This window comes from Malania oleifera, chromosome 5, assembly GCF_029873635.1.
Source record: "Malania oleifera isolate guangnan ecotype guangnan chromosome 5, ASM2987363v1, whole genome shotgun sequence".
In the NCBI taxonomy this organism is placed as follows: domain Eukaryota; kingdom Viridiplantae; phylum Streptophyta; class Magnoliopsida; order Santalales; family Ximeniaceae; genus Malania; species Malania oleifera.
In genome coordinates this window covers 40848843-40872328 of record NC_080421.1, presented here as the reverse complement: position 1 = coordinate 40872328, position 23486 = coordinate 40848843, and the positions used below count along the sequence as shown (strand labels likewise).

The following is a 23486-nucleotide window of genomic DNA, read 5'->3' as shown; positions in this document are numbered from 1 at the left end:
AATAAAAACATAGTAAAAGAACAAAGATTCGGTTCTAATCTTGATTCTTATGCGCAAAAATTGAGACATCACCAAATACCTTCTAACCAAATACCTGCCCTAGATCATCTAGGACGGTCAACACTGGTAAAAAAAGAACATAAATGCAAAAAAACATAGAGAACTAGTTCTAATCTCGATTTTCTTGTGTGAAGACATTACTAAATATCTACTCTTATTTTAGACCTTTATGGATCACTCAAGACAGAAAAAATTGGCAAAAAATAAATAGAAATGTGGTAAAAACACAAAGACCCTATTTTGATCTAGATTTTCGTGTACGAAATTTGAGACGTCACTAGAAACTTTCTAATCATTTCATATCGTTTTGGATTACTCGGGACGGTCAAAATTAGACAAAAATGAGTAGAAATGTAAAAAAAAAAAAAAATGTAGAAACTTGATCTTTATCTCGATTTTTGTGCACAAAACTCAAGATTTTATTAGAATTCTTCTAACCATTTTGGACTATTTTCAAATCACTCTAATTGCCAACATGAATTAAAAATAAGTAGAAATGCCTCGATATGCAAAAAAATAAAAAATAAAAATAGAAAGAGGGTGAAATTAGGATTGTGGTGTACCAAATAAATTAATTCAATTTAATATTAGCATAGTTCTTCGATGCGAAGTGATATGCCCAGAATAAGCCAACCCACAAGAACAAGTCAATAGCTAGCCCACACTCCCCAAGTCAAATCCTTTGGCGATAGCAATCAATTCCAAACTAATAAAGAAGGGGAGAGATCCATGCCAGCGGCTTAAATGACTGAGTGATACACACAAATACTTCATGATTCGAGAGCAATTCACGCCCTCGCTCAATAAAGATGGATTAATCAAAGGGTCAACTTCAGCCCCTATAAGAAGGAAGTCAAGGAAGAGGTCAGGATAAGTCATTCAACCCATTCTACTCTTGCATTTAGCCTCTCCGGAGCATTCCTCTTATTTAGGCATCAGAGTGATCCCCTGGAGTACATCCCGAGTCCTTAAAGTCTTTCTATTTTCATCTTTTTCAGATCACTAGAGATTTAGGAGCAATCTTATTGGTCATCACCTATTTTATCTTGCGACACGAACTAAGTTTTTTTTAACCCAACTATTGACTAGAAGATTTATATCATACATTATTAAACAAGATCGTTTTATAATTTTCAACTTGAGTCGCTATTTTTTTTTTTGTTTTATTTAGTCAATAATAATTTATTTATTTATATTATGTGTTGAAAGCTTAGAGGTTGGGCATTTTATTTGGATTGTAAATTTAATAAAATATAGAATAAAATTGTATTAGATTTTCATCAAATTCATACAAATTTAAATTTAAAATTTGAAATTTATGCTTCAAACAAAAACATTGACATTATGTTAGGGAGAGATTTTGAAATTAAATTTGTATAGATTTAGGTAAAATATAATATAAAATTTTATTAAATTTTGTTCAAATCTAAATATAAGACTTGAAATTATATTTTCAAACACAAGGCAATTTTTAAAATATTATGCACATTTTAATGAAACTAGATATCATACAAATGCACATATATTTATATATTTATATATATATATATATATATATTTATTTATACATATGAAACAATATATTGGGAAAATCTATTTCTCCACTTCATTGCAATGGCTGAAAGATGCACCAAAATTTTCTTTCATCCAACGCCGCGAAATCAGAAGCCAAAAGATGCACCAGAATTTCCTTCGTCCTTCAAAGATTGTGGGAACTGTCATTCGTACTCGTTCATTTCTTCCCCAAAAGAACTCTGTACCGCCAGTCTTCCACTACTCTTCACAGCAACAGCTAGAGCACCCAACTCAACAGGAACCCTCTTCTTCTAAACCCTCCATCGGATCCCCTGCTCGACTCCAAAAGCTCATAGCCTCCCAATCTGATCCTCTTCTCGCCAAAGAAATCTTCGACCTCGCCGCCGGACAACCCAATTTCCGCCATTCTTACTCATGCTACCACACCCTCATCCTCAAACTGGGTCGCTCTCGCTACTTCTCCCTCATGAGAGACCTCCTGTCCCGCCTCAAATCCGAACACTACGCCGTTTCCCCTGCCCTCTTCTCCGATGTCATTCAGCTTTACGGAGATGCCCATTTGCCCCATGAAGCCCTTAAGGCCTTCTACACCATGCTCCAGTTTGGTTGCACTCCCCTGCCCAAACACCTGAACCGCGTCCTCGAGGTTCTGGTTGCTCGCCGGAACTTTCTCCGGCCTGCTTTCGATGTTTTCCGGGCTGCCCACCGGTATGGAATCTCGCCCAACACGAAATCCTACAACATTATGATGCGGGCGTTTTGTGTTAATGGCGACCTCAGCATTGCTTACTCCCTGTTCAATCAAATGTTCAAGAGAGATGTTGTTCCGGATGTTGACTCCTATCGGATTCTAATGCAGGGGTTGTGCAGAAAGAGTCAAGTGAATGGGGCTGTTGACTTATTGGAGGATATGTTGAACAAAGGGTTTGTGCCGGACACTCTGAGTTACACCACATTGTTGAATAGTTTGTGCAGGAAGAAGAAGCTTAAAGAAGCATACAAGCTTCTTTGTAGAATGAAGGTTAAGGGATGCAATCCTGATATCGTACATTACAATACAGTCATCATAGGGTTTTGCAGGGAAGGGCGTGCACTTGATGCTTGTAAAATTCTCAAGGATATGCCATCAAATGGGTGCTTGCCGAATTTGGTGTCTTATAGGACATTGGTTAGTGGGTTATGTGATCAGGAGATGTTTGAGGAGGCAAAGAATTACATGGAGGAAATGGCATTGAAAGGGTTTTCTCCACATTTTTCAGTCATTCATGCCTTGGTAAATGGCCTCTGCAATGTTGGTAAGATTGAGGAAGCTGGTGGAGTGCTCAGTGAAATGCTAAGGCTTGGGGAAGCTCCCCATATGGAAACTTGGGTGGCTGTTGTATCTAGAATTTGTGAGGAGTATGAGATGGCGAGACTGGGGGACATTATAGAAGAGGCTTTGAAGGTTGAGATGAAGAGCGACACAAGAATAGTGGAGGCAGAAATTGGTTTAGGAGAGTACTTGGTCCGGAAGATACAGGCTAGATCGAAAGGGGCTTGAGTACACTTATTTGTTGACACCTATTTTTTCACTCCTTGCTCCCTACAGACTAAATCATCCATGGGGTTCTTGTCTCTCAGCAGTCCAGGTACTACCGCATCATTATGAGAGCTGCTAATAGAGATGCAGCTTCTTACTCTGTTATAATTTAGTCCAGTTTCTTGCTACACTTATCTCTTATTCACCATTTTCAGTTTTTTCCCCCTGTATTGTTTGCCTTCTACAATCCCTGTATTTCTGTTTGATAATTATAAAATGTTGCCTAGGCTGTATAGCTTGTAAGATCATTGCTCCAATTTTTGTTTGGCTGTTATTTTAATTGCGTGCTGCCATGTTTGTGAATGGGGCAGCAAGGAAGGAGTTTGAGAGTTTTAGAAGTTTTGTGCTTACCATTTTTATGGTGTGTAGAATTGAAAACAATTTTAAGGCCATGTCTGATGAAGGATAGCAAGTCATCCATCAATGTTTCTCTAGACTCTAGAGACACATCCTTATAGTAATAGCAAATGCCTTGCATGAGGTTTCCGCAAGAGGAATAACCTTTTTCTTCTCTGTTTTTACCCTTTATTTGTGACATGCATTAATGACCCATTGCTCCTCCAGCAAGGCATCCAAAACGCATCATCTTATTATGTCAGTTCATAAGCCTAAACCGTATCATCAAACCATTTCATTCTTCTGGCTTGGAATCCAAAATACATTGTCTAATTATTTGAATTCATAAACCTAAAATCATTTCATCTTTCATAAAAACACATCCTATTCTCTGAGTTTGCCTACCATCTGTCAAAGCTTTTGGACTGTGTTTATGTGCCCAAGTTATATTTTTTTTTCATTGATTCATTTTTATATGAACAAACTGAAAATAAACAAGAAGGAAAACAAAATAAACAACAAAAGAATTATGATAGCTTATGGGAAAAATCCCTTTACAAACCCTTCCCATGAAAATTTATTGAGCATGTTTGATTGTTGAACTCTCTTTGTCCTTTCTTCTTTGGGACAGCCTAATCTTATTAACTGACTTTCAAGGACCATGTAACACAATCCCATCTTTTCCAGAAGATCCTGAAATCTGAACTTTATCATCCTTATCATTTATCCCCACTCTATAGAGACTAAAGTTGGTAAAGTACCATTACCTTTGAAATCAATTTCTGTCTCCTCCCTGATTATTTGTAGCATTTAAATTAATTATTTCATCATTAAAATTGGGAATCCTTTTGAAATCTATTTTTGGGGTCTTTAGACATGTGAAACGTTATCAAATGATGAATTGTAGGCTATAAAGCGTCCATTTGGGAGACTTTAAAAGAAGTGCTTATAGCACTTATTACTTAAAATAAGCACTTTTATAACCAAAAAAGAAAAAAAGAAAAGTGGTGTTTTGACTTGCAATAGAATAAGTGCTTATGGAAAAAAGTGGACTTATTCAAGAAGAGGAAAAGTGATTTTCAAGAAGCAATTTCTCCCTATCAAACTTATGGTTGTAAGATTGTTCATAGACAAGGTTTTGAGAATGGTTATTAAGGGAGAATAAGGGGTGCATCAATTAGGTTAGAGAGGTTGTTATAGGGTGTAGGTTTCAATGTGAGGTCTGCTTCCGACTTGGAATCTGAACCTGATAACCAAAATTCCGGTTAGTTTCTAATGTTGCAAACAGTGCCTTAATCTGATTTTTCAAGAATGAGTTATGCCCAAATCTTTGGGCAATGTGTATGCTGCCAGACAGCCATGTCCAGTGGCAGTTTTGGGAATTGTTAAGGATTCTATATTCGGATTCATAGGAGGAGCCATATTAGGTTTGGAAAGATGATTAAGTCTAGTTTTTAACTCAACAAATGGATTATGATTTCAAGTTTTCCAGACTGAGTTATGCCTGTTTTCCCTAAAGGTGCAGAGTTTGCAAATTGCTGCCTAAACCTTAGAAGCAAGTCTAATCTTCTGTAACAGTCTTGTTTAGGTTATAAGCTGGTTTGTTTGTTGGAGATTAGGGGGGTAAGTATAATCTACACACCCTATTTAATCTGAAATGAAAATATTTATTCAACATGTTTTGAACATGACAGTTTTTTTGCATAAACATTTCATTGATGATTTTCTTTATGAAACTTATCATGAATGATGATTATTTTTTCATTAAAAACATAGGGTCAAGTGCATAATGTTTACGAATGAATCTTTTTGTTTATCTACGAATTGTTCTCTGAGAACATTTTCAAATGTAGGTTTATGAAATGCATGTTCATGAATTTCATTTGGTTTTGGAATTTGCTCATGAACTATCAAGTGTTTTGTTTTTACTACTCTCAAATAGCCACAAATGAATTGGTGGTCCCTAGTGAGTGGGATAATAGACACTTGGAGCTAGTTCTAACAGCCCTGCCAATAAGTATAATATTGGTATACAAATCATGAAATTTCTGGTATGGCTTGTGTCATGGGTATAAAATGACAATGAAATGGTTTTTAAGAATTGAGAATGATTATGAAATTAATATGAACGAATGTTTAAAAGTTTGATTTTTGAATTTATTTATGAGATTTACATATTTCTAATTCATTTGTATTGCTTACCAAGTGTCAAAATTCATGTTTATGGGTTTGATTATGATTTTTGATGTATGAAATGGGACTTCATCCAGTAGCATGTGTGAGGTTGTACTTGCTATGCGGTCGTAACTTAGCCCTCTCCTCCCCACAGATGTTTTAGGAATGCATGCAACAAGCAAGCTTGTGGAGATATGTCTCAAGATGGAGATGATTGCGATTAGATTGGACGTTCTTGTTTAATTTAGTTACATTGGGGTTGTCGTTAGATTGATTTGTGATGATATGATTTTTTTAATAAATTTTAAGGACTTGTATTTAAAATATTTTAAGTTTATTATTTGTATGGTTTTCTTTAATGATTGGTTAACAACTTTTATTGAACTACCCTTTGTTGGAGAATTTTCATGTTTGGCTTGATGTCATGAGTTAAGCTTGTTCAGGGCATTATGCTTGCCTTTGACCGCTTGTCTCATGTGCTTGGGATGAGTTTCCATTATGTAAATACTAATATAGGGTTATTTTCTGTTAGTAGTGTCTTTGTATGCCAAATAAGGCAGTATGACTCCTCGGTCACTTTAATGTTTCCTAGTGTTAGAGTGAGAATGGCCTAGAAAGTTCTTTAGGGGAGGGTGAGTGTTCATCAGTCATTGTAAAACTCACTATCTATAGTCAACGTGTTTAGCCTACTTGCCTCCCTCGTTAAACACACGATGTCAATGGAGGTGTTGTTAATGAATTGCATAGATTCAATGTTTACTGCTTGCTTGTCACTGCTTTCATGAATGCTTACTGTTTCCGCTGCCATTTGATTGAATACTAATAAAAGTGTTTCGTGGATGAATGTTGGTAAACGATAGGTTGGTTAGTTAAACAATAGTGTTTTAGCTAGCGCGCACAACCCTTCAGAAGGGTGTGAAAATAGTCGGATCGTGACACTTGGTATCAGAGCCCAAGGTTGAGTTGCTACGTGAATTCGATTGCCTTTGTTGTGAGATTTGGAAAACTTTGGTAAGTGACCATGACACCAAATAATGTTGAGAGGATCAGTGTGCTAGAAGCACAGGTTGAGGCAACAACCAATATTGTGGCCGCGGAGGTGGCCCAGATGAGAGAACTTGTTGATGAAGTGATGAGATTACAAAAAACATTAAGTAGGTTTGATAGGCGACATGTTAGAGGACTTTCACCACACAGTTGAAACTTTGCAGTCGTGGATGGCTGATCTGGATGCAAAGGTGAATCTGATGGTTTTTTCTATGGGCATGTCAGAGGACTTTCGCCACACAGTTGAAATTTTGCAGTCGCGGATGACTGATCTGGATATAAAGGTGAATCAGATGGTTCTTGCTATGAGGAACTCCAACACTTCGGGAGTTAGCAAGACCAAGGTGCCAAAACCTAGGACATATGGGGGTGCCCGGGCTGCCAAGGAATTAGAAAACTTCTTCTTTGATGTGGAGAAGTACTTTCGCATTGTAAGGATGACCTTAAAACAGACAAAGGTGAATACTGCGACCATGTACTTGGTTGGTGATGCCAAACTGTGGTGGCGTACCAAGTACAGAGAAATTGAAAATGGAAGCTGTGTAATCAATAGTTGGGCAGACTTGAAGAGAAAGCTCAAGGCCCAATTCTTTCTTAAGAATGTTGAGTATAATGCAAGGAGAAAACTGAGAGATCTTAAGCATATGTGGTCAATCAGGGAATATGTGAAACAATTTTCTGCTTTAATGTTGGATATTTGAGATATGTCAGAGAAGGATAAGTTGTTTGTTTTCTAGAGGGGATGAAACCGTGGGCAAGAATTGAACTTCATAGGCAAAGAGTTCAAGACTTGTCAACTGCTCAAGCTGCTGCATAACGCTTGATTGATTATGCTGGTGATGATACCGCTTCTTCCAAACGGTTTGGCGGAGAGGAAAACAGTGGAAAGTTTTTCAAGAAAGGCAAACCCAAGAGTGGAGGAGCCGACTCTAAATCATCAACTTCGAAGGAAGTTTCGCCGTCTCAAGGGTTCAACACACCCAATGGAAAGGGGAAGAGTAAAATTTTGTGTTACTTGTGTGGTGGATCTCACAGAGTGAGTGAGTGTTAACACAAGGGATTACTCAATGCCTTACATGCTTTCACTTCGGCAAAAAGGGATGGAAAGGAAGAGGATCATGCCCCAAGGGTGGGTTCAGTGCGGTTGGTGAGCGCATTGGAAAAGCAGGCAAAGACGTCGAAAGTTACATGAGCAAAAGGGTTAATGTTTGTGGACTTGAGGATAAATGGGAAGAGTACCCGCGCTGTGGTGGATACAGGGGCTATTCATAATTTTGTTTTGTAGTTAGAAGCATGGAGACTCAACTTATCCTTAGAGAATGATACAAGACGCATGAAAGCAGTTAACTCTGTAGCCCAACCTACTTTGGGAGTAGCTAAGTAAGTGATTGTGAAGCTTAGACAGTAGGAAGGTCATGCGAATTTCACAGCGGTGCCGTTGGATGACTTTCCAATCATTCTAGGAATGAAGTTCCTAAGGGGGGCGAGGGCAGTGCTGATGCCTTCGGCTGGTTCCTTGTGTCTGATGGGAGATCACTCGTACATGGTGCAAGTCATTGCAACGAAAGGAGATGACAGGAAGTCCCTTTCAGCCATACAACTCAATGAGGGATTGGGTCAGGGTGAGCAAATACGTCTAGCTACGGTGGTGGTAGACAAAGAAGTAGGCCAAGAGAGCCTACGACCATCCAAGCGGTGTTGGATGAGGATAAGGAAGTGTTGCCGGATAAGCTTCCTCACAATTTGACTTCACGACGGACTGTGGAGCATGGGATTGAGTTGTTATCAGGAGTGAAATAACCTGCTAAAGGGTCATGTCGGATGGCGCCTCGAGAGTTGGGGAAACAACTTGATAAATTGGAAGTGAGATTTGTTCTCCCTTCCAAAGCACAATTTGGAGCATCGGTGTTGTTTCAAAAGAAACATGAAGAGCATCAACGGAAGGTGTTCGATAGGCTGAGGGGAAACGGTCTGTATGTGAAGAAAGGGAAGTTCTCTTTCGCTCAATGGAACAACAAATTCCTTTGGTCATGTGGTTGAATAAGGTCATATCCAGAGGGGTATGGAGAAGGTAAGGATGATTCAAGAACGGAAGATCCCCACGACAGTGAAGGAGTGGCGTTCCTTCTTGGCTTTACTATATATTGCAGGAAGTTCGTTGAGGGGTATTCGCGGAGAATGACTCTATCGACAGGACTACTGGAGAGGTATTGTTGGCCGCACACGCAGGATGATGTGGTTGATTATACCAAAACTTGTCTCACTTGCCAACGAGACAAGGGTGAGCAGAAGAAGTATGGTACTTTCATGGCCGCACCAAAGTACTGTTTGGCAAAGGAGATGACACAATTGTTCCTTGTGACTGTTGTGAAACATTGGGGTATTTCCCAAGTTATTGTTTGTGACCGAGAATTAATGTTCACTGACAACTTCTTCTCTCACTGTGACCGCTTGTCTCCTGTGACCGCTTGTCTCATGTGCTTGGGATGAGGTTCCATCATGTAAATTCATTCAAATGGAAATGAAACTTACACAAAAAACATGCTGAAAATATGATTGTTTTCTAAAATGATAATTTCAATTATAAAGGGTAAAATCATACATGCAAATACTCAAAATTTAATGAGAATTTTTTTTCAAGAATAATGAATTAAAAACACTTTAATATATTGCTTAATGGCTTTTATGATAATCTATTATGGGGACCCCATAGAACCCAACAGTTCCTGTTGAAGAATTGTTTTGCTATCATTTAACCCCAAAGGAAAACATAAAACATAAATGAGGGAGTTAAATGGGTGTATTTGTACACACATTTTACAACTTGAAGAAAACAAAATAAATTACATAATCAGTAAATGAATTAGTATTCACCTTCGCATTTTTTTCTCTTTTTTGTCTCCTTAAAAAAAATTACAAAGACTGATCGAAGCAGACTCAAAAGGCTGATTAGTAGTTTCAACATCCAGCATCCAACAGTTAACACCACTTTACCTTTCTTTGCTTCGACCCAGGGCTTCTGTGATCATTCTCCTCGAATTCTAGTCAAAGTTGCCACCAACAAAACCTGAACGTGGAAGGAGATGAGCTATAAAAATCTCCAGAGCCACGTGGAAGTCAAAAATGCACCTGATTCTGTGGGTTGGAGCAAATAAAGATATTAGCAAGTCTTAGGGTGTTTCATTTCGATTTTGTGGTACTTCCAGTTGGGGAGGCAACACTTTCAAAAAAGCTACCCTGAACAGGTTGATTAGCAGCTGCATCCATTGCGGCAGCTGCATCATCCGGCAAATCTGATTCATCATCTGTAAGGTGGTGAGGGAAAGAGATGAGAGGGGGAGAGTTTATACCCTTCCAGGGCTAGATAGTAGTAACCTATGTTTTCCACAGAATATAAGATCAGCATATAAAATAATGGTACCAAGTAGAGTCTTGATGGACGGCCTCCTCGGTTTAGGTGTCTTTCTTCTTTAACTCAGCTGTAAATAGGACCTTATTTACTAAGTCAACCAATATCATCACCGACTAAGAATTTAAGTCCATACAATTCAATACAGCTACTGACAATAGTGTTAAGTGCAAAAGATGTGCGACTTGAACCAACCAGATGGTATAAAGAGAGAGAAGCTCTTCATTTCTGTCATCCATCCACACTAGATGCATTAATCTTGATTAACACCATAAATCAGCATATCAATGAAGAATAATGAATAGATAAACTAACACTGTATATCAAAACAGCAACCCCAACATCCAAGAACTTCAGATTGATTTTGATAAAGGAAAAGAGATGGTGCATCACCTTTATCTGGCCTAGTTTATCAATTGCTACTTGGCTCGCTGAAAAGAGATGAAATATTTATCCGCAAATTTCATGCCCTCAGTCCAACTTCTATCATAGTCGAGGGAATAAATATCAAACATTCATTAAAGACTGCTCGTATGCATTTAGCTGGTAAAGAAGAGTAGATACTTGTGCCAAACATGCCCTAAAAACTGCTCATTTATTTTCTAAATGCTTGTAATAACCCTTTCCTCAATTAACTAGACACAATATTCATTCCCTTTCGTTCTAATGGACTAGACGTCAGTTCCATGGCCTTGCCAAGCTCCAGTGCCTTGGCAAAAGCCTAAGCATGTTGCATAATAAACCCCATCTTATAGTGCCTTGTCCATGAACGACTATTTTTCTGAGAGATTCGTGTGTTCGTATCACTATGGAACATTTGAAGAAAACTGAGATGCATTCAGAAACATGTAAATATGCCCCATGGACAAGCTAAGAATGAAAATGTCCGTGGCTTTGTAAAATTCTCTAATGGTTCTAAAGTAAAGCACCGATTAAAAAAAGATCACCACTCAAACACTGAAAGAGAATCAAAACAGTTGAACAGGCTGAACAGAAAATCAGCCACCAAAATTATATCCAAGAGGTGGTTTGGTGACTGGTGTAAAATTTCCAGTACTGCAGAAGCGTATCTGATATAGCATCTTTAGTGCCTTTTCCTGTCTATCCAAATGCACCAAAACAAGAACAATGCCGTCATGTCCCACACCCATTCAGTGCTCATCGCAACTCCAAGTGTGGAAGATGGGAGAAAGTTCAAGATACGGCTATACAAAAAACCCAGTATTCCTGAACAACTGCCAGAAAAAGCTCCAGATATCCTAAGCCTTGGGACAATGAAGCAGAAGATGGTTAGACTCTCCTCTTCCTTGCACATTTAACACCTATCCACCAGAATCATCCCTCCGCTTCTTAGTCTAACCCCATGAGAACAGCATCTTGTCCCTGCGAAAGCCTAGAGACTCATGAAGGAACCAGTGATAACAGTGGAAACATTCTGGGAAATTAATGCTCATCTTGGAACATGGCAGTGGCAGTTTTGAGATGAAGATTGATTCATTGCTCAGCCTAAGGTAAGTGACAGCACAAGCGTCAGTATAAAAGAGATCTTAAACAGTCAAAAATCTGAAAGTGCTTTTAGGTGCTATAGTTAAAATTCTGGCAAGGTGGATAAGTCGGTATGCTTGCATGAGCATCCGTGCAGCAATGCGCGTGCACATAATTTAATTTCATATTTGTTAAATATCTATTATCTAACATAGAAAGCAAGTTGAAACAATACCGCTGGATAGAAATTTTCAACAGCATTAATTATTTTCTAGTAAAGATTTCACATATTAATGTTGGTATATTTTAATACATGAATTGTGTACAACTATTATTTTTCCATTTGATATATACACTCATCACTGTTTTTAAATTTCAAAAAATGGCAAAATTATTTTATGTATGTATGCATATACACAAAAAACATATATACATAAATATATGTGAACTAATTGTACAACTGCTGTCATTACATCAGTTATAAAATAGAGTACCAACAGTTAACCCCCATTCAGTTTGCAAAATAGATTTAGGTAGGAAAAGATTCAAGGTAGGAATGGAATTGAAGTAAGAATGAAATCAGGGTGGAATGTAATTACTATGTTTGGTTAGTCACAAAAATACAATTTGAGTTCGATTCTCAGTCTCACATTTTTGGTATATTCCTGGTAGGGGAATAGAATGGAATGAAAATTATATCAATTTTTGACAATGTCGGAATGATTTATTTTTGCAATCTTTCAATTGCACTTAATTTTTTTTCTTTCAAAATTTTCCCTAGAATAAATGGCAGTCAAACTTTTTGCATTTTTGGCATAATATTTTTCCTTTCCCGTTGTTTGTTTCATAAGAATACATAGCAGGATAGGAACTATATCCATGTAAAATTGACTGTCTTTGATATGGAGCCATAATTTTGGATTGGACAGAATTGTTCAAAGTTGTTCTCCTTGAACTTCATTTGGAAATAAAAATTAAAAAAAAAAAAGAAAACAAGCCTCGGGAAGGCTGACAGAATGTGCTGCAGCACCATCTGGAATAGCTCTATATTTTTGTAGAGCGAACTTTTGCCAACAAACGGGTATGAAGGGGTCTCCCAATTTTAGCCACTGGCCTCAAGGCCTTCACAGCGATAGCACTGTCCCCAGCAGCAGCGACACCTTTGGCTTTGGTGGACGTTCATGGCCCCTCCTCCACAGTGCATTAGAGTCGAACAACCATGGCTAGCTTGTCACTCTGCTTTGAGAGAGTAAAGGGAGGGAGAGAAAGGGTGGGAGATAGAGTAGAGGGAGGGTTGGTCCGCCAAGGTGCCATGTTGCTGCAACAACCAAGAGGTCTTCCCGAAGCAAGGAGACGAGTGAGATGTGTTTGATGCTAAGGTTCTATTGAATTGGGTAGTTTAATTGTTGGGTATTAAAATATTTGTTTGCGTTTATATGGTCTTCTAAAAAATAAAGGCAATAACGAGGTGGCGATTCCAAAGGGACCAGATGGGGAAAATCATTGGTTTTAAACTCCAAAAAGCTTCGACAAACCAATCCCATATTGTTTAAATTTTGTTGTATGAACCTAACCTATATGTAAAATTAAATTTCTCTTCATAAGAAACTATAATTGAAGCCAAATCTTCATTTTTATCTTCTTTATTCACTAATGCAGTGTATTCATAAATTCTTATCCTCTGATTCCCTGGAAAAGAGCTCCTAAAAATAAAATTGGCAAAGAGAACAGTATCAAACCAAGAAGCTCCCTAATAAGCATGTTGCACCTAACGCTAGCTGCCAAGAGGCAACATGAAGTAATAAATGCACATAAAATTGAGACCAAGATGGCATTTAAGGTTGATAATGTGTTAGGTTAAAAGCTTCACACTTGCAGCTAGCACGAATACCTTTCTCCATGGACCTGCTTTGGCTGATGCTTGAACTTGGCTATCAGACTACAAAGACAAATATAGGGAGAAAAAATTACAATGAAAGCCATGGAATCCTTCTAGTAGAAGTGGTTCAGAGGTATGAAAGAAGGAACTTCGGTACCTCTTCAAACTTTTCAAAGTTTTGAGTATCCAACTCATCATTTACCTCTGGAATAAATCAGGTATCCATTTGATATAATTTATCCCATTCAATACCACTGAACCATGGATGAGCCTAAAATGGGAAAAGCAAACAGGTAATTCCCTCTATTTGCAACTTACTTCTGGCACAAACCAATAATTCAGAAAAGGACACACCATACAACACCTTTATTTCATTTGCACCCTTCGATCCCAGCCTCTGGTTGACATTGCACAGTAGTTTACTAATAAGATCTTTAGCTTCGGGAGATAGCTTTGCTTCTTCAGGGAACTTTAGAAGAGTTCTCCGGTTTACTATCTAATTCAACAAAGCAGAAAAAATGAATATGTTTTAGAATTGAAGGCATGACAAGAAATCAAACTGACATATAAGAGCATTATCATATGCCATCACATATAAATTACCGACAGAAAAATTATTACAGAGAAAACTGCGTGCCCATAAACTTTCTCAATGTGTTGCATAAATCTCAAGATAATAGCGATTACATTAGTAACCACTGAAATGCTTTTTTTTTGGCTGGATAAACAGAACCCTGGTTTAGCCTTTCTCATTCTCTGTGTGTATTTTCATATAATCAGATCGTCATACTTAAAGCCTGAAAGCAACAACCATTTCAAACTTGTAGAACCCCAAACCAAAACAATAAATTTGAATCAACTGGACACAGGCCCAAAAGAAAGAACCAAATAGTGACAACCCCAGGCTGCAATTTACCAAGTTATTGAACAACTAATCTTGAGCAGGTTCAGCTCAAATTTTTTTTTCCAATGCAACTCATATTGAACCTAGATGACCACAAATCTGATCTATTTCCCTTATGGCATCATATCGCATTAGAAGCAACCGCACTGGAAAAAATACTTGTACAGCAAGATGCTTTCTTTCCATTACATAAACCAAAGAACAAGCAAATCTAGTATCCTTTAAATATTAAAGTGACAATAAAAGATCAAAAAGACATCAAAGCAAGATCCAGAGATCTTTAAAAAATACTTGGAATTTGATGCAAGATACAGAGATCTTCATTAAAAAATACTTGCAATAAATTCCAATGTACTGGAGAAAGACAATTGAATAATTTTTAAAAAATAAAACTTGAAGCTTTCACATGGGAGATCAGATGCACAAATCTGGGAGGATGGACAGCGATGCCGAATGGAAGATAAGCTACCTCCCAATGTGTAGCTCAAGCCAGTTTAGGCCTCCAATGGAACCAAAAAAATTAAAGCAAAAAGGAAAAACTGATGATTATAAACAATGAAAAAAAGTTATGAAGTGATCAATTCTACAAGAATCTAGCATAACAATTTCTGGAACAAAAATCTGAAAGTATAGTTCCTGAATTTTACGTTCCTACATGTTTACATAGGATCATCGGAATAAAAGGGTGGGTGCCCAACAAGTATTTCATACATAATAGGCTTAATAGCGACTAATGACCACCTGTAAAATATAAAAAGGAAAATTTAGCATCTGGCTATGTATTACCTTCAAGACATTATGAAATCTAAAATCATTATCAAGAGAGTGCTAGTCAACTCCCCATTAAAACGCATTCATTCTATTTTTGTTTTTTCACAGAATCTCTTGGAATGAGTTCTCAGAAATAAGAACAATAGCAATAACAATAACAAGGCGTGACGGAGAAGGAAAAATTGAGCGAGGAAGAGTGGAAGTGAGCCCAATGTACGTCCTGGAATTTCGTTGCCCCATTAACATAAAACGTCCGCATCATAATGCTGTAGGATTTGGTGTTGGGTGAGATTCTGTGCCGGTGGGCAGCGCGAAAGACATCGAAAGCCGGCCAGAGAAAGTTCCGGCGAGCAACCAGAATATTGAAGAGGCGGTTCAGGTGGGGAGTGCAACAAAACTGGAACATGGTGTAGAAGGCCTTAAGGGCTTTATGGGGCAAAATATGTTAAGTCGGTTAAGGTTTTTGGGGAACTCAGGTCGGCAAAAACAAGCAACGGCAATAAAAATGTCAAGTCGGCGCTATTTGAAAATATGGCCGTTAATTGCATTCTATAAATAATGAATTCCATCCTCACTACTCACTCACAAGTCACAATTCCTCTTTCTCTCAATCTGAAAAATGAGTCGTCGAGAAATTTCCCTAAGCATCCTCGCCACCCCAATCGCTCCTGATGATTTTCCTCTTCCGCCGCCTCCAGGTGCCGGACTCCTTGAAGTTCACCTCACTCGCCGGTTCCAGCAACACCACCTCTCGGCGGACGGCGGAATCGGCTTCTCCAGCGACGGGGGCATCCCGTCTCAAGAGTCGTGGGGCGAGTTCCTGCTTCCCCAGACCATCTTGGCTCTGCCGCTGCTCCTCCGCGAATTCCTCCTTAATGTGATGCGGAGCTTTGATCTGGACAGAGCAGCCTGTGACTACGCCGTGGAAGGAATGGAGGAGGTGGCCGTCGACATGGCTCGCGCGGCGGGGACGGGGGGATTCGAGTTGGTGGCATACGTCGAAATCAATACGGTGGAAGAGATAAACGTAGATATCGTGGAACTAATCTCGCAAACAGTCGCTGATTTTGTGATCAAAAGCCTCAAAAAGCATACTTTTAGGACCCAAAAAACCAGCGAAGAGCAAGACGGAGGGGGAGAGGAGGAGGAACTGTGTCCAGTCTGCTTGGAGGAGTTTTCGGATGGGGCAGAGTACACTGAACTCCCCTGCTCTCATATTTTCCACCATGATTGTATCCTTGAGTGGATGCATGGCCGCCATTATTCTTGCCCAAGTTGTCGTTCTACTATGCTCGATTAACTTCGATTTTTTTTTCCCTCTCTCTCTCAAAGCCTTACTCAATTTTCAATTTGGAAGATACTATTGGGTTGATATTTTGAATGTAAATATTAAAATTTTCCATCATCTTGGTTTGATTTGTTTTCCGAAAGTTATTGGTTTCTTGATTGTTTTTTTTTTTTACAAAGTTAGTTGATGAAGAAATTTTAATTGGTGTAAGAATATGAAAATTTCCATATTCTTGGCCAAAACTGAAAAAATTAAAATATGTCTTGATTTTCATGGAATAATATTTTATTTTATATAAAATTATATATGCAACTTCTTGTTCAATATAATTTGCTTCAAACTCCTATGGACATTCTTTTTAATTTGGTACTTTTGATATAGAGTTTTTTATTTAATTAGAGAAGGAAATAGAGGACTAGCTAAATGAAGTTCATACTGTGTATATATATAGTAGAATTTTATATATTCAATGGCAAAATATTTAAGAATATCATTTTTCATGTGAATACCAATTTCTTAATGAGATTGCTAGTTGAAAAACAGTTTTGGACCATTTTTTCTTTATATGAATATCATTTTTTCCATATATCTTTGTTTGTTTTGTCTATATAATCATTTTTATAAAGTAGGTTGAATTTTATAATAATGTTGAAGAAACCTCAGAATTTTCATAGTCTATCACTTTTTAACCAAAAAAGAAAAGAAAAGAAAAGAAAACTTGAAATGTTTTTCATAGAATGATTTTTTGTCTTAAATAAAATTATGGATTTCTTAGTCCTGCTCCTAAGCACATGACTTCAAATATGACATTTTAGAAATAGAATATTAAAATTAGTTAAACAAAGGACTCGCTAAATGAACTCACACTAAAACAATTTATCACACAAGTTATTTTGTCTTTGTAAACAGGACAAGCCACCTCTAGATTATCCTATGTAATGATCCCAAAAATAATATGCAATTTGACTATAAATTTGATGTTGGGAAAAAATGTTCGAATTATTATACAGTTTAATTGCATAAATTGTATTATGTATGTTTAAGAACCCTGATGACCGTAGTTACAGATGAATATTAGTGCAACCACACTGTTATGGAAGTATTGGCGGTAGATAGTCAGTTTGGTTTGAGCATGAGAATGAGTATGAGGATGTGACAGACAAATTAATCTTACAAGCATAAATTTTTGATTTAGTCTAGTTGGTTGGTGGCCAACTAGCTATGTCCAATTTTCAGACCGCTCTACCTGGTCATGGGGGTTAAACATGACATGCTCAAAAAGGAGTTCTTTATCCATATTTGTGTATTTATGTGATTATGATCATATAATAATCGTAAATTATAATTTGAAGAAAATTACGTATATTTTTTTTATATGTGGTCTATTGTTTTACAAATGCAGGGTTAAGAGTTAAATTATTAAATTAAATAATTACAAATGCGATTTTTATTAGAATAGAATTATTGAATGTATTTTTATACTACAACTTATTTTAGTCACATACTGATAATAATCTAGTCCATACTTACTCAAAGGTGTCTCACCCGAGCCTAACCGAAATTAGAATAGCGTAGCAGAAGCGTATGTGGGATAGTAAGAGTTATTTAAAAGACATCTTAAATTAGTTGTATTTTTAATGTTTTAGAATTTTACGGATAATAATATTTGATAATGGAGATATTGTTGTAATATAAGGTTTCTAGTACTCTAGTATAAATGAATTGGAAGTCTTCCGCTAGATAAAATTTGGATCACTACAGTTGGTATCAGAGCAAATTTTCGAATCTCCACAATTGGTATCAAAGCAAATTTTTGGGTCGTCACATCCTAAACCTATAAATACAAACTGGCTCCAAAGTTCTATCAACCATAAACAAATGTAATTATTATTATTATTATTATTATTATTATTATTGGTTTTTCAAAACATGTTTTGTGAACATACTTGCATGTCGGGCAGAAAAAAATAATTATATTGGCTAGCTCTCACCTGATCTTCAACAACCTTATTAAATTCTTCTTAAGTTGTGTGGTTATGCACAATTTAATTGTCAAGGGGGTCAATTTCGCGAGAAATTGGTATCAGAGCATGTGTCCTAATATCAGTGTTTCTTAGGAAGAGAAATATGATATTATGATCAGCAGAAGAAACCAAGGACAAGGATCACTCTTTTATCAGAAGGCTTTAATAAAATCAAATATAAGATTTTATGAGAATTTAATAGAAGAAGTTTGGAGAGAGAAATACTTCAAACTAGCTTATGCCAAAGCCTCATTCTATGCTCTATAAGTTTTTTTTTTTTTCTAGTTTAGCACTCTTTTACTTTTTATTTTTATTTTTATTTTTTATTTTTGAAAAGCTATACTCAATCGTCAATTCTAATGGGATTAATGTTTGAAAAATACATTTCACAATTTTATTCATAGGGACATCCAATTTTTCCATTTATTTGTTTCTCTTGTTTCTTTTTTTAAATTCATTATATACAATCATTTTTAATTGTTTTAATTATAAAGTAATGTTTTAATTATAAAGTAAGTTGATAGTGAAATTTTAATTTATAATAATTTGTGAAAGATAGTAGAATATATAATCAAAAATGAGTTTTTGCATGCTACAATTATAAGTTCATGCAAAATATATATGCTACAACTATTAAGGAAGTGAGAGGAAGAAGAATGTTCATGTTGCCTAGTTATTTCTCCCTTCCCTACCCTTTATTGTTATTTCTTTCTTCTTCTTACTTCTAAGGGTGAGCATAATTTGGTTAAACCAAATTAATCGAGTAAATTTAGGTGGTTAGATTTGATTAAAAATTTATTTGGTTTAGTTTGGTTTTCGTTTTTGTTAAATTTTAGTTTTCGATGTTCGGTTATGTAGATACCTCATTTTGTCGAGGGGCTTATAGAACAAAATTAAATAATATTTTTTATTTATTCATGAGAAAATACAAAGAGGAACAAAAATAAAGGGAAATTGAATTTTCCTTTACATTGAAAAAAAAATAGAAAAAAAAAACAGCTTTAAAAATCCCATAAATTTTTGTAAAAATGTTGAAAAATTTTCAGAAAAATTCTATAATTTTTTTGGAAAATCTGGGAATATTTTAAAGACTTTTTTGCTTAAATTTGATGATCTTTTATTATCATTTGCATGTTCTATTTTGTGTGTATGCATCTCAATGATTAAACAAAGGGTCATGAGTTATTTCAGACCTCACCTATATTTTAAAGGATATATCTGATAAGATTGTAGTGATTCGAAGAATAATAGCATTTTAGTAATAATAAGAGGGAAAGAAAATAGATACAGAAACAAAAGGAGGTCGTAGACTTCATCGACGACATTGCATTTTGGAAATAATATTAAATAATCATAATTTCAGAAAATTGCCTAGTTTCGTCGACGAACACAGGGTCTCGTCGATGAAAGTCTTCAGAATTTTGTCGATGAACACAGGGCTTCATCGACGAGAAAATACCGAGAGACGGTTCGGGCTGTTTTGAATTTCGTTGACGAACACAGGGCCTCGTCGACGAATTTTGTGAAGGGCTCGTCGACGAGATGACATGTCTCGTCGACAAATTCGGCCCTATAAATAGCTAAAAAACGGGATATTTCTCTTTTTCACCGCGCCTCTCTCTCTCTCCCTTCTCTCTTCATTTCGGCCCCACTAGTCGCTGGATCGACGATCCGAAACTACTACGACGCTCCTGGTGGAGTTCTCTATAAGACTGCCGGAGCGGATCGTCAGGAAATCAAAATTGGATTTCATCCCAAATTTAGGGTAAGGACTTTTATCTAGTTTTTGACTTCTTGACAGTTATAGGAAATGATGTAGGCAGGAAAATACTAATGTTTAGTTCTAAAAAATATCATTTTCAGGGTGTTGTATAGGAGGCCCTGCAGGTATCGGGCTAGAGTACAGTAGGGGCTTTTCAGAGTTAAGGTAAGACAAATATGTTATGTTAGGAAATTTCTAAATATTATACAGCGTATTTATTTACGAAAATTATGTATTAAACTATGGTGTGGCTTGTGAACATATATGTAGTACGGAGATATGTTTTACGAATTGTAGTTTTATGATTTTTATGAATTTCAGTACCATGATTTTACGGATTTAAGTACTATGATTATGTGAACTTCAGTACCATGATTTTACAGATTTTAGTACCATGATTATAAGAATCTCAGTACCATGATTATACGAATTCTAGTATTACGAATATGCAGTTCCATGTTATGATTATTCAGATTTCAGTACGTTATGCAGCATCATGGTTATTATTATGATTACTTCAGAATCATGGTAAAACAGATAGATATGCATAGAAAAATATTATATGATATCAGATCCTGTTAAACTTGCAGCTACAGAACACGGTACCGTTGCTACAGATACTATGTTACTTTATGAGTGCAACCGCCTATTCAAATAATATGTGGTACGGTCGACCACTTAGGCCCTTGAAGAGGTTAGGTTCCCCATCCAGATATGGGTTGAGGTGGGCAGGTCGGTTGACAGAGTTCAGTGATTTATTCCTGGTTGGCCAATCAGGATAAATCCAGCCTACGGGCCGCACAACCTTGTCATGAGGGGCATGTCATGACACAGATAGCCACAGGGAACAATTTCAGTTACTATTACTTATGTATTAATTTACAGAAATGGGGATCCTACTATATATACTAGAAGTATTTTGAATTATAACCATAATACTGATATGTCAAGCAATAGGGAAAAGGGGTGGTGTACTTTATTATTTGTGATGTACTTTTATACTTAGTTATTCATGTTTATATTAAACAGATTTCATGATATATATTAGCTCATTTGCTACACACTAGTAATAACATATTTCTTCTTACTAAGCATTGACTAATCCCAATGTTGAAACATTTTTCAGGTGATCCAGGTAGGCGAGCAGATCAGGCTCACAAATAGAGGGGCGTCTGTAGTGCCCTGTCAGCAAAGTGAGTATGTTTTGGGAGGATTTTTGTATTACCCTAGCTAGTTGAGGGTATTCTGGGAAATTCAGATTTATTTGTATATGGGGAAAACATGTAGCATTTTGGTATTGAGTGATATTGGTTTTATATTGTATATAATAGTTATGGTTATGTTTATATGATTCTGCTTCTCGCTGTTTAGGTTAATATTGTGGTATTAGAGTATATTAATTGTTACAGTGTTAAAAGAAAAAGTCAGTTAATTAAGCAGGTTATTACAAAGATGCCCCCTTTGGGGGTCTTATTAGACATTCTTAAATCCCACTTTATTTTTTATTTTATTTTAATATTTTTTATTTTTAAATAATTAATTAAAGATCATTAGATTCAATTTAGAGATAATTCACGATTAATTGGCATGAGTTGTTTACAGAGGATCTCTTGGAGAGATTATAGGGATTCTTTTTTATTTTCTATTCGATTTCCACTGATTATGGAATACCAATAATTCTAGCCTAGATTTGCGTATGGTAGTAATTAGCTTCCTAGAATAGTTACTGATTTTTTGAGTCTGATCCTTGTTTTGATGTTGACAAAACACATGTTTCTTATGTGTGTATTTAGCATGTGAACATGTCCATTAATTTAACACACACATAAGGAAACGGCGATGGAAGCTTGCAAAACTTAAAGCTTATACGATTAGAAGCATTTCATGAAGTTAGAAGAGCAAAAAGAAGAAGAAAACATTTATTTTTTATAGTAATTGCATTTAATTTTTATTATTTGGTTTGTAATAATGTATACATCTTGCATGATATGATTTGAATGCTCAAACTGAACCATAGGGAACCAAAGGCCATAGACAAACCTTAGGACATTGAATTTTTTTATCAAAAACCTTTTTCATAAAAGTTCACATCATACAAAGGTTTTAAAATGTCATTAGGGTTTAAATTGGGGCAAAAAAAGGTCTTCGGTTGACCAAACGTCGAGCGATGTTGGGTTTTTAGGCTTAATTAAAAGCCTCAGGCGACTAACCGATTTATGTGTTATAGCCCTTGGTCAACCGAACACACTGTTGGCCAAAAAATCAAATAGTTGACTGAAGCCTCGAGCGATTGAACTAATAATGAACGTAGCTTCCACGGTCGACCGAACCCTGGTCATTGATTTTTCCATTGTCCTCGGGCGACCGAACTTGTAGTTCAAAAAGGTCTCAATCGATCGAACCTTATGAATCGGTAGACCAAACCATGCACCAGGTGCCCGAACCTACGAAGGTTTGGGGAAATTGCCTTGTCCCAGCCAACTAGTTCTCCCCACAACAAACCAAACCCAATTTTGGCTATGAGTCTGTTCGGGCCGGCCCTATGAACCGAGTGACCAAACTTCTCGAGTTCACTAAAATTAACTGTGGTAATTGGGGTTAAATTCTAATTAAATAATTTCAAAATTTTCCAATATGTCCTTAACAGTCATAATTTTCAAAAAATATATAAATACCCTCTTATTTGCTTAGATTAACAACTTTGATTAGTCAAAATCTTCTCTCTTATTCATTGTTAATCAAAGTTCTCCCAAAACGTTTTTTATTATTAAAATCATTCTTTTGGGGCAAAATCTTTTATAAAAATCTCTTCAACTCTCTTTCACGCTTTTATTTCAAAATCAATTTTGAATAGAGTATTTTATTTAGGGCATTTTATTTGCATATACTCTCACTTAGTACTTAATCTTTGAAAAACATTTTTGAGAGTATTGCTTAGGTTTTCTCCTGGTTATTTTTTTGATAAATATATTTGGGAGAAAATTATTTACAGTACAAATATATTCTTGAGTTTAAAATCCTAGATTCTCCAAATATTCTTTATTTTCAAAAATATTTATAGGAGAACATAATACTCATTTTTCATATATTTTATTTGTGCATAGATTAGTTGATAAACACCCTTTCTCTACTGAGCATAACTCATATCATATTAGAGTGTATGTTTTTGAGTTTTTAATTTGTACATACGTGCTTGTATTTAGAAGTATTGTAATATGTAAAAAAAATGTT

The 23486-nt window shown here is 36.2% G+C and overlaps 1 protein-coding gene across 3 annotated transcripts; it reads left to right on the top strand.

The window, feature by feature from the left end:
* The first annotated feature begins 1634 nt into the window (after positions 1–1634).
* On the top strand, positions 1635–21494 carry LOC131156290 (pentatricopeptide repeat-containing protein At4g01400, mitochondrial). 3 transcript variants are annotated; one of them, XM_058109839.1, is made up of 2 exons: positions 1635–3224; positions 21382–21494. In XM_058109839.1, exon 1 carries the CDS (start codon positions 1736–1738, stop codon positions 3134–3136), a length of 1401 nt encoding a protein of 466 aa, XP_057965822.1. In that variant the 5' UTR covers positions 1635–1735; the 3' UTR covers positions 3137–3224; positions 21382–21494. The 3 variants fall into 3 exon arrangements, with proteins under 3 accessions (XP_057965822.1, XP_057965820.1, XP_057965821.1); XM_058109837.1 differs by lacking the exon at positions 21382–21494 and adding an exon at positions 5841–6070; XM_058109838.1 differs by lacking the exon at positions 21382–21494 and adding an exon at positions 5782–6070.
* Positions 21495–23486: the final 1992 nt, after the last annotated feature.